This window comes from Camellia sinensis, chromosome 9 (genome assembly GCF_055761805.1).
Source record: "Camellia sinensis isolate YWXY chromosome 9, ASM5576180v1, whole genome shotgun sequence".
Lineage (NCBI taxonomy): Eukaryota > Viridiplantae > Streptophyta > Magnoliopsida > Ericales > Theaceae > Camellia > Camellia sinensis.
In genome coordinates, this window is record NC_138969.1 from 60,234,696 (window position 1) to 60,246,977 (window position 12,282).

At 31.5% G+C, this 12,282-nt stretch overlaps 1 protein-coding gene across 1 annotated transcript; it reads left to right on the plus strand.

Annotated features, from left to right (window-relative positions):
- Positions 1–3,026: 3,026 nt before the first annotated feature.
- LOC114263337 (disease resistance protein At4g27190) lies at positions 3,027–11,570 on the plus strand. Its single transcript, XM_082886863.1, has 4 exons — positions 3,027–3,084; positions 5,450–8,613; positions 10,924–11,001; positions 11,274–11,570. Exons 2-3 carry the CDS (start codon positions 5,452–5,454, stop codon positions 10,957–10,959), a joined length of 3,198 nt encoding a protein of 1,065 aa, XP_082742989.1. The 5' UTR covers positions 3,027–3,084; positions 5,450–5,451; the 3' UTR covers positions 10,960–11,001; positions 11,274–11,570.
- Positions 11,571–12,282: the final 712 nt, after the last annotated feature.

Consider the following 12,282-nt stretch of genomic DNA (forward strand, 5'->3'; position numbering starts at 1 on the left):
GAAGTGCAGTTCGATGGTCATCCTTGAGAAATATAAATAGTAGAAAAGGCCCCAGAAAAAACCGGAGACTCAGATCTAGAAAAACCTGTTTTATTATACTTTATTTCCTTTTCCAGATTTTACATTTCTTGTTCTTTACATTTTGTACTTCAAATTCCTGCACTGTACTTCGTTCATAGGAGTAGTTTCAAATAGATTGTTGTTGTAAACCTCTACGAGGCAGAATTGGATCATTGTAAGTCTTTCATTTTTACTTAATGAAATGCTTCAATTGTTCTTCATTTGATTGTTGTTTGCTTAATTCTCCTAAACAAAGCCACCAGTAAAAGTCTTCTTCATTTAGGCTGAAAGAACTAAAGCACAATCGTCTGATAATTGGTTGACAATTAATTTTCTGTAAGGACTGATTGATCATTGCTGGCATGCTCATAATTACAATAATAACCTTCGAAAGCCAAAAAACCAACAGTTAGGCTCCGTTTGGTTTAGTTTTAAAAAGGAAAATATTTTGTACCATGAAATCCATTACCCTGAATGGCTCGATTGTCGAAAACGACGTGATTTTGAATTTTTTTTTCTCTTTCCCTTCCACTTCTCGTTTCTCTTTCAACGAACCCAAACAAACAGAGAGAAAGAGAAATAGAGGAGGAGGAGGAGGAGGAGATAATGACCCAAAGTCCCTGAAAATCGATCTCCTCTCACTTCTTCCTCTCAAAAGCCAAACCCTCTTTCTCTCCTCTCAGACTTAGACACTGCCTCAAAACTCACTCTCTCTCACATTCTCTCTCTCTCTCTCTCAAATAGCTTCGTCTTTATCAAATCGACATCAAAGCTGTCGAAGCCCACAAACTAGTAGCTTCCTCTTTGACGCCAAAGCTGCCGGAGCCCTCATCTCTTCCGTCTTTGTTGGGTTCTTTTATGGTAGCGGCGGATGGAGTAGTGTGAGAATGTAGTGGTTGTTGGAATTTTGGGTTTGGTGAAGATTTGAAAATACGTTTGGATTTGTAGAATACTTTTCCTCTACAAATTTACCTCTCATCTTCTCTCTCTCTCTCTCTATATATATATATATATATAGCTATTTATGTGTATGAATGATGAGTACAAGAGAGGAGAAGAAGACAAAGGGGTTTTGGGTTTGAATTTGAATTCAAAGGATAAATGAATATGATTTTTTTTTTTAAAAATTCATAGCACAAAGAACAAAGCTTGATGCATATACAACTATATGTGAAGAGAGAGACTGGGTATGATTTTTTTTTTTCAATTCATAGCACAAAGAACAAAGCTTGATGGGTATACAACTATATATGTAAAGAGAGATTGGGGTCAAGAAACTTTCATGGTGAGAGTGAAAACAAGAGTTGATCAAAATTGAATTTCGATTCTCTCCATTTTGGGTTTATATGATCTCTCTCTTTCTCTCTCTTCATGTGATAGGTTGAAGAAATTATGTTGGTGAAAGAACAATGAAAATTAAAGATTCTTCTTCTTCTTCACTCAAACAACCCCAATTTTTCCTCTCTGTTTGATTTTTTTGGGTTCTTCTTCTTCTAATTTTCCGGATTGTCCAGGAGAAGGAAGAAGAGGAAGCAAAGAGAAGGGAAAAAAAAAAAAAAAAAAAAGTCAAAACAACATCATTTCCGACAATCAAGCCATTTGGGGCAATGAGTTTTTCAAGCTACCTAGCTCCATTTTAAAAATCAATTTTGAAATATAGTTTTTGAAAAGAATTTGCAAAATTTTAAAACTTTTTTGGTTATATATTTTGAAAAAAGTTTGTGATAATTTGTATTTTTTTATAGTTAAATAGATGTTTGTGAGAGAAAATTAATTAATTCATGTGTAAAATGTGAGAAAATGAGAGAAAATGTGATTGATTGAGGTGTAAAAAAAAAAAAAGAGAGAGAGAGAAAATAATTTTCAAAAGGGTAAATTATAAATGCACTCCTTGAGGTTTGATTAAAATATAAATCACTCCCTGTGATTTTGAAAATTATATTTCACCCCTTAAGGTTTCTAATTTCATAACAAATTGCTCCTTTTATTAATGAATCATCAAATCAATTAAAAGTTTTTAATAATGTTAGAAATATGTTTCAATTAATAATTGAAATAATTTTATTATTGTATAGGAAAACAATTATATATTTTATTTTTTTTAGTTAATTATGTTAAATAAAAAATTCTAATAAGAAGGCATTTGTAATTTTTTAAATCATAAAAAGCAATCTGTATTTTAAATAAATCTGAGGAAATATATTTGTAATTTACACTTTTCAAAACAATTTTGAAAGATTGTAAACCAAATATGTTTTTGGATTTTTCAATCCAAGAGTTAATTTGAAAGGTAAACCAAAAACACTGGTATTTGTAGCTTATTTTACGGGTTGCTTGTTTGGTAGTTTTTTTTTTTTTTTGGGGATTATTTTCTTCTTTAGTAATTTTTTATTTTTAAAATTTTCAAAAAATTTTAGAGTTCTAAATTTAATTTAATGAGACGAACCGAAAACATAGAAAAAAAAAAATTCAGAAAATATTTTTAAAAAGTCAAAAATAGTGAAGTTTTCTCGTTTATTTTATTTTTTTTTTTAATTTTCAAATTTGTTTATACAATATGAACAGAAAAATTAAAAAATTTAATATAACTTTTAAAAAATATCATCAATTTTTTTTTTATTTATTTAAAATGACTTATATAGAAGTTCCAAACCCATTATATAAAGAAAAATACTTTGATGGCTCGAATGACTCGTATATATTAAAACGACATCATTTTACCCTTAATACGACGTCGTTTTAGGACATTTGAACCATTCAAATTATAAAAATTCGGATTACAAAACATTATTGTTATATAAATGGAAAGTAGGCTATAGAGACTCACTCTGGTCTTCCCTTCCGTCAATTCACCTTGCTCAGCCCAATCTACCACTGCCAAAACCTCCCTGCACAGACTCACTCCACACTCACACCATCCACAGGTACTCTCTCTCTCTCTCTCTCTCTCTCTCTCTCTCTCCACACTCACACCATCCACAGGTACTCTCTCTCTCTCTCACTCCACACTCACACCATCCACAGGTACTCTCTCTCTCTCTCTCTCTCTCTCAACATAGCTAGTTACAAAATGGGTCTCTATAATCAAATTCAATTAAATCTAAACTTGAAAGAACTTTAGTAGTTCGTGAAGTCTATCAAGATTCTTATTTTCGTTATTCAAATTATTTATTTTGTAAGATCGTCAGTTATATTATCTATAAAAAAAAATCTCAATACATATTATTCATAAAAAAAGGTTAGTTTGATTCAATAATCATAACTAATTGTGTTTGTCTAAAAAAATTGTGACATATATGTTTTTGAAAATAGACCTTTTACTTTTAAAAAAAATTACAAATCGGTGGTTTTTTGTTAAATATTTACAGTTTTGTGAAAAAATTTATGAAATTACTTGGATCTTTTTTTTTTTTTTTTTGAAATAATACACTGAGTTGTAATTCATCTTTTAATATTTTAGACAACAGATTATCTGATTGATTTAAGTTTTTTCAAGAATGATATAAATTTGAGGATCTTACAAAATAAACCATGTGAATTATCAAAATGAGATTTTAGTAAGTCCCACAAGTTTCTCAAATTCTCTCAAGTAAACTTGAGAGAAGTCCAAATCCTTGCAAAATTATATTCTATCTTACCAAACAGTTTAGTCCTGACAAATTTCATAGTTAAAAATAGAGTTAATGCAAAGTAGTATTAATACAGGACACATCAATCTATTGAGATAGCAACTGCCAACAACTTTAATACTAGACAAACATAAATAATGAAGCAAAACTCATTACACATAAGCAAAAATGAAAATTATGAGCAAAACATTTATACAAAAAGTAAGAAGAATTATTGACACCTAATTAGAGAGAGAAAAGTTGAAAGAAATGGAGAATTTTATGTACCAAATTAACCATTTTGTTGAGCCCTTAATATGGCGGTGATAACTTTTTTTTTTTTTTTTTTTTTTTCAAATTTAATAGATATCTTCTATCTAAAGAAAAAAGAAGTTCAATATATCTCAACCAATGCAAGGCGCACCCATTTTTTGGGAATTATTTTAATCATTACTCGTACAACGTAAAATGTTTTCAAATTTTTGAGATGCAGTCACCCTTATACACTTTACTCAGATTAATTGGCTTTTTACAATGTTCTCCAATATGTCAATCTAAACAAAAAGGATAAATTACACTTTGTCTCTTTTATATTTATTCACTTTTTTACTTTAGTCTTTAAAATTTATTTATTTTTACTTTAACTCTTTATGTTTTAAGTTTTTTCAATTTACTCATAAAACTAACATCTATTCAAAATTAGACATGAAATACCATGATAATTTTCACATAACACATGTGTTATTTTTTGTCTAATTTTTAATAGAAGTTAGCTTTAAGAGTAAATTGAAAAAAAAAAAAAAAAGGCCTTGGAACCATGAACGACTAATTTTAAGGACCAAAGTGGGAAGGTGGCCAAATATAAAAGGGGTAAAGTGTAATTTATCCAAATAAAAATTGAATAAATTTCTAGCTTCCTTTTCAATATGTGTTTGAATCAAAGATTTTTATAAGGATTAAAAAAAAAATGTGAGACAAATATAAATAATATATATATATATTTAATTTCACCTTTTCTTTCAGGATTTCTATCTAAATTTATCATCTAAACACTATAAATAAATGTAATCCACTAATTATTTATTCTGTTCATAATGCAAAGCTAATTGAATGTCTGTCAGCATGAGCTATTAAAGTTGCATTGTACATCATGATAATAGCCATAGGGAAAAGATAGGGATCATGAAAATTTTGTCATGAAAATGATCATGAAAAATTTATGATCCTTGGATTACCTTGATTAGTGTGTGGTACTTTATTCTAAGTGTAATCCAAGGATCACAAAGTTTTCATGATTATTTTCATGAAAGGTTTTTCATGATACCTAACATTATTGCCATAGCGATAATATTTTGCATGGACACAGTTGTGTGTATATTAATTTATGCATTTATGGAACCATTATTGTTATATGGGATCAGCTACGATTTGTGTTTGTGAATTATTTAGAAGGAAAAATTTCAGACATTGAAATTGTGGGTGTGAATTTAAGACAATTAATTAATAACTAATAATTGAAGCTTGAGTGTGTACACAGTCTACACTTCTCAGGAGGTCACTGACTTAGTGATTAAAATTGGAGAAATTTTAATTTAGTGTAGGTTTTTTTTTTTTAAAAAAAAAATTATAAATAAATGGTACATTTTAAAAACATTAATGATTAAAATCATTTTTTTTTCCCCCCTAATAGTACCACTGATAGATAATTTCTCCATTAAAATTCAACTTAGAAAACTTAGAGATTGGGGACCATTGTAAAGTACTGCTTTGTTTGTCATCAGACATGACTCTGCTTGGTGCTCTAATTTCCATTGGAGGAAGCGTTGTTGGAGTATTGGTGCAGCCAGTTGGGCGTCAAGTCGGTTATGTGTTCCATCGAGTGAAATACATTGCAGATCTGCAAGAGCAAGTTCAAAATTTAGAGGCTCAGAGAAAAGATGTGCTTGACTCCATCGATGCAGCAACAAGGAATAGAGAAGAAATTCTACAAATTGTCAAGAATTGGATTGACAAAGTTAATGGGTTCATTCTACAGGCTAAAGAGTTTCTCCAAGGTGGTACCAATGTGAACCAAAAATGTTTGAATGGGTGGTTTCCTGATTTGGTCACACGACGCCGGCTAGGTAAAGAAGCAAAAAATAAAGCAGAGGAGGCTAAAGAGCTGGGAAAAGAAGGCAAATTCAATAACATATCCAAACCTGCACCTCCCTTGGGGATAGAGTCCATACCCTCTGAACAGCATGTGCCTTATGCTTCTAGAAATTTGGCAATGACGAATGTAATGGAGGCACTAATTGACAACAAGATCAACTTCATTGGAATACATGGTATTGGGGGCATTGGAAAGACAACTTTGGTAAAAGAAATCGGCAAAAAAGCAAAATCTGATAAGTTTTTTGATGATGTTGTGATGGTTGTAGTGTCTCAGAACCCAGACATTAAAAACATTCAAGGTCAAATAGCTAGCATGTTGGGTTTAACCAGATTAACTGATCAACAAAGTGAAATTGAAAGAGCAAGCATGTTGTGTGCAAGACTCAAGGATGTGAAGAAGATCCTTGTTATATTGGATGATGTTTGGGCCAAACTTAATTTGGCAGCCGTGGGCATTCCATTTGGCGATGATCACCAGGGTTGCAAAATCATAATCACAACACGGCGTAAGCAAGTATGCAATTCCATGGGAATGGAAAGGCTGAAGACAAAGATTGTTCATCTCGGTGTTTTACATGAAAAAGATTCATGGGATTTGTTCAAAAAGAATGTTGGCGATGTTGTTGACTCTAACGTGTTGACTGTCATCGCTAATGAGGTTTGTAAAGAATGTGGAGGCCTGCCAATAGCACTTGTTACGGTTGCAAGTGCAATGAAGGGTAAAGATGACCCTACTTTATGGGATGAGGCAGCTCGAGAACTGAGAAAATCAATGCCAACAAACATTGAAGGTGTCGATCAACATGTGTACAAATGTCTTAAGTTGAGCTATGACTACTTGCAAGATGAGGAAGCCAAGGCTTGCTTCTTGCTTTGTTCTCTATTTCCCGAGGATCATGACATCTTAATAGAAGACTTGGTACGATATGGGATGGGGTTGAGGGTATTCAAAAAAGTTGATACAGTGCATGAAGCCAGGGGCAGAGCAAAGTCGGTGACCAGCAATCTCATAGATTCCTGTTTGTTATTAACTAGTGATAAACGAGATTGCATTAAAATGCATGATGTTGTACGTGATGTTGCCATAGATATTGGATCCGAAAAGTATTTTGTAAGAGCTGGTTGCAATTTGAATGATTGGCCGAAGATCGAAAGTTTGGATCAATGCATTGGCATATCATTGATGAGAAATCAAATTAGTCTCCTTCCCGAGGTCTTGGAATGTCCAAAGCTCCAAATATTACTATTACAATACAATAAAAATAAATGGTCATGTTCACATGAATTCTTTTCAAGGATGAATGCACTTAGTGTTTTAGATTTGAGCCAACGACTTGATAATCCAATTCGTAGTTCTGATGCTTTCAATAGCCAAGCGTGTCTTCGAACATTAGTTCTTGACGGAATTAAGTTTGGGGACACTAAATTTCTTGGACAGTTAAAGATGCTTGAAGTCCTTAGCCTCAGGCATGCCTGCTTTTCTGAGGCACCAAATGATATAAGGGAGTTAACTAATCTAAGGTTGTTGGACATGACTGAAAGCCGTCATGAATTTCCAATTCCGGCCGCAATGGTATTGCCTTTATTCCATTTGGAGGAGTTGTACTTGTTTGGCATCACATCTTTGAGTATCGCATACCCTGCAGTGGAAGTAGTTGCTGCACTAAGATCTTTGCCTCGCCTAAAATTGCTAACCATTTCCATACCTGACATTGCGTATATACCTAAGGACTTTGTTTTTCCTGAGCTGGAAAGTTTTATTATTTTTATTGGAAAATCAAGTATTGATGGTCCGAATGAAGATTGTTCCCCAAATTATTTGGGACTTGGAAATTTGGTTGGAACCATGGTTAATTGGAGTAAATGGCTAAAGATGGTGTTGAATAGAGTTACACATCTGAGGATTGAAAATTGTTTTGAATTGGAATACTTGATCAACACAGAGGAATGGGGGATTTCATCACAGGCACAACCACGTGATCTGCAATCGCTCTTCAACCTGGAAGAATTGGGACTCGTCAAGTTGGATAGTTTCAAAGGGATATGTGCAGCAAGTGCACTTACTACTTCCAGCTGGGTGTGCTTCCCAAAGCTCAGAAGGTTGGATGTTTGCGAATGTCCTTCACTATCAACTGTTCTTCTTCCATTCAATTTGCTTCAAAGGCTACAACATTTGGAGTGGCTTTGGGTAGGAGAATGCGAGAAATTGGAACAAGTATTTGATTTTGGATCTGAAGGAGAAAGCATGAAGCTGCTTTCTAGTTTGAGAGATTTATATCTAATGAAGTTGCCTAGATTGAAGCATTTATTGAACTGCTCTAGTCGTCAACATGTGCAACTCTGCAACCTAAGATCTTTGTATGTTGATACATGTGACAAACTGAAATATGTCTTCCAACCTTCCATTGCTGAAGCTCTTCATCAACTTGAATCCCTTTTGGTAATGGACTGTGAAAAAATGGAGGAAATTGTTGCTGCCAAGCAAAACGAAGGGCACGAAGAGAAAGTGGACTACAAGATGGTGTTCAAAAGTCTCAAAGAAATTTGCCTTATAGATCTTCCAAACCTAAGCGGTTTCTGCACAGGAGGAGACGACTTTCCTTTTGAATGGCCATCCTTGGAACAACTTGTGGTGAAAGAGTGCCCCAAAATGAAGACTTTCGTTGCCACTACTTCCGACAGCACACCAAATCTGAAGGAAGTTGTATTGGATGATGAATTCATGATACCGCTACAGGGGATGGACTTGAATCAGTATGTGCAAACCCATATCATTTCAAAGCCACCTAAGGTACTTCTCTATTTTACCACATTTAACATATATACATACATATATATATATATATATATATATATATATGTATGTATATCAGGTAACTACTTACATTATGAGGCAATGCTTTTTTTTTAAAGTAAATTAAATTGGGTCCTTGACTAATAAACTATTAAAAATCAATGGACTATATATATTTATTGTGTTGGTATGATTCATATCCAACTAATTTTAAATTTACATCATATACTTTAGTTTCAGAGAAAATTTCAAGATAAAAATTCATGATACATTGTATTTTTTGATAAATTACAAATCAAATTATCAACTCCTCCTCATAGTTGATAATTTAGTTAGTACATAATTACAAATCTCTAATAATTTTAAATTTAAATTAGAGCAATACTACATACACAAAATTTGTACACTTAAAAATGCTTAAAAATTTTAATACACAGTCGAGATTCATTCAAATTGTGGAGTTCACTATATTAGAGTTGAATCTTAAACACATATTATTTTTTTAGGTATATTTTTGTGTATGAATTTTGTGCATAGAGAGGCCCTTTATTACACTCAAATAACATTTTTTTTTTGGTATAGATTACACTTTTTAATGTAAAATTTATTTGTTTTCTTTTATTATTTAGTTAAAATTTAATATATTATCCTCTGTTGTGCATGGGGTTTTATTTTTTGTTAAGTTGATGGATAATGGAATTTTACTTTTTATTGGCCTTTTACAATGAATATTCATTTATGCCTTTATTATCGAAAGGCCTTTGACTATCTAAAAAAAATCACCTTTGGACATAAGATAATAAATTATTTAATATCTAGCAACCACTCATATGGTAGTACTCCCTATAATGCTTAAAATTTACAACCATTTGAATACTACTATTTTTATTTGGGATGTTTTTATCAAATTTTCGTATAAGGACCTTTGGACAATGAATGTTTTATAGGCCCTTGGATAAATATGGAAGAGACCTAGTGGATTGAGATAATGCCGTCCTTAAATAAAGAAGAAAAAAGAAAATGCTAACACTCAATTTCTTTTTTTCTTTTGCATTTATGCATTTTAATAAATTTTTATATTAAGTTTTGATTAGGAATTTTTCTTTTCTTTTTTTGGTTTCAAGTTGCCGAATTCCAATAGTGAGACCTTAGGCCATTAAGTCAAATGTGTGTAATGTGTTTGATAAAGTTAAAAACTGAAGATTGAAAATTAAATATTGAAAACGGAATATTGAATTTTTTAAATTAAAAAATTGTTTGATAAAAATTTAAGTGCTAACTAAAAATAATTTGTTTGATATGTATAAAATCAAATTTAAAATCTATTATTTTCAAATTGTATATTTTAGTTTTTATATTGTGATGGTGGTGGTGGTGGTGGTGGTAGCGGCGACGGCGACGGCGACGGCAGTGGCATGGTGGTGCTAATGGTAGCAGTAGTGATTGTAGAGGTAATAAATTGATGATAGTATTTATGGAAATAATAACAATAGTGATGAAAGTGGTGGTAGTGATAGTGGTGTAGTGGTAGTGGTGGTGGTGGTGGTGGTAGTGGTGGTGATGGCGGTGGTGGTGGTGAGTTTATAACAGTATATATCGATATTTATGTTTAATTTTATAAATTCAGTTACTATTAAGTAAGTTTCATATGACTTGAAATTTTCTCTTAAGTTTTAGCTCACATTTTAAGAAATACTTAAATTTTTAAGTGATATCAATTGTAGTTATTTAATAGGCTTAATTGATTATCACTTAATACATTTAGTTTAAGTGCTAAATTTGGTTATCAAACACCTCCTACATGTTTATTTATATTAAATATTTTACTTTTCCTAAGACCAAACAAAAAAAAAAAATTAAAAATGTATATACAATCAATCAAAAAGTGATAGATGCCATGACTTGGAGTGATGATAAAAAGTGTTATTCGCCAAAAAGTGAAAGAGGAGAAGAATGCCCACTTGCTATCTCTCTTAGAAAAATTTATGGTCCTTCTGCATTGTGTAAGATCTTTATTCAATCAATAAGTAATTTAAAAATGTTGTGAGTTTTCACTATAAATTTTACTACATTAGGAATAAATAAAATTAATTGGCCTTTCAATCTGCATATTTTCTTTGAGACTCATTCAATTTACACTTGATGGATTTGTCAGCCTATGAAATCATGCATAGGTTGTCTAAATATCTTATTTTCCATCCACAGACAATATTATCCGGTTTCTGGCATTTTTTTTTTTGGGCTGTCATTATCAATGTTACTTATCATAATCTTTCCTTATTTTTTTTATTTATTTTTTCTTTTCAGGCAAGAGATACTGACACTTCTGAAAATGAAATCTAATTGTGAACCAGATTATTAATTTATGAGGAATAACTCTCATGAGTAAGTGGACAATTCATGATTTACATCAAACTATACCCAAAAACCATACAATTCTTATCTGAAAGGAATTTTCTATTACAGAAAAATAGACAAGTTTTGTGAAATATTTTTTAAATACTACTTTCAAAAATAATTTTCTAAAACCTAATGGTGGTTTTGAAATTTTTATTTTTTTGCTTCCAAAAATAAAAGACAAAAAATCGAACATTATATGTAGCAAAATATAGATGTTACTGCTAGATTATTATTGAGTTTGCATTTTATTTTTGCAGTTGTCAACCATAAAGAATGTTGAGCACTCCCTATGGTTATGTGATGTCTACCTTAGGATTTTATTGTGTAAGGGCATACGTTTCCTATGATTTGTGTTTCTAAATGATTGTCTTGCTTTGCAATATCAAAACTACTACTCGTTAAAGGTATGTTTACCTAATGTGTGCTGAAGATTTGAAGAGTGAATAAAGGGGAAAAAAGAGTACCCAACATGTGTAAATTTACTTTCTTTGCATTGTAATGGAGTTTGTATCCAAAATTATTTGTCTCAATTAACAATATTATATATTTGTTTTCATGCTTGTTTGTGTCTATGATAAATATATATATATATATATATATATTGCAATTTGCTCTTTATGTGATTTACAAGTAATAATCTAGAGTACAAAAATGAATTGTTGCTTGAATTTGTTAAAATGGGCTTGTAATTCATTCGAAGGGAGTTTATGTTACGGAATCCAAAGATTCCATACTTAGATTTATGTCAAGCAATCGAAAGTGCCCATACTTAGAATTAATACACGTTATTTCAAACACGCATCCACTTAAAGGCTTAAACATATATGGGGTGAATCCATCAGACATATATTAAAGACTTTACATTTGCTTTTTTTTTTTTCCCGATATGGGACGATTTTACTTCAAGAAGTTCCAACAGTCTCTCCCTCAAATGTAAACTTGTACAGTGGGCAAAGTTTTCGCTCGAGTCTAATTTACTACTCTAACATTGTGTCTTATGCCTTGTAATGAGGTTTGTAAGAACATGGGATGATTATAAAAACATGTGGGAAAGAATGTTTCTTTACCAATAAATCCTTAGCAATTGATTCTTATATTTATCTGAAGTGAACACATGGACCAATGATATTGAGGAAATACAAAATGACACATTAAGAAGACATAGGATCTCCATTTAGAAATAGAAATCTATTACATGCCCCTTTTGGAAAGAAGAGCTTTAGTCACTAAGGTAATGTCCAAACAACTCCTGTATAGTTTATGATT

What these genes read in the sequence shown, in the direction of transcription:
- LOC114263337 (XM_082886863.1), top strand. Translation starts at nt 5,452, where the DNA reads ATGACTCTGCTTGGTGCTCTAATTTCCATTGGAGGAAGCGTTGTTGGA. An exon ending in TCATTTCAAAGCCACCTAAG is followed by an intron (nt 8,614 to 10,923) that starts GTACTTCTCTAT and finishes TTTTCTTTTCAG; the next exon opens with GCAAGAGATACTGACACTTC.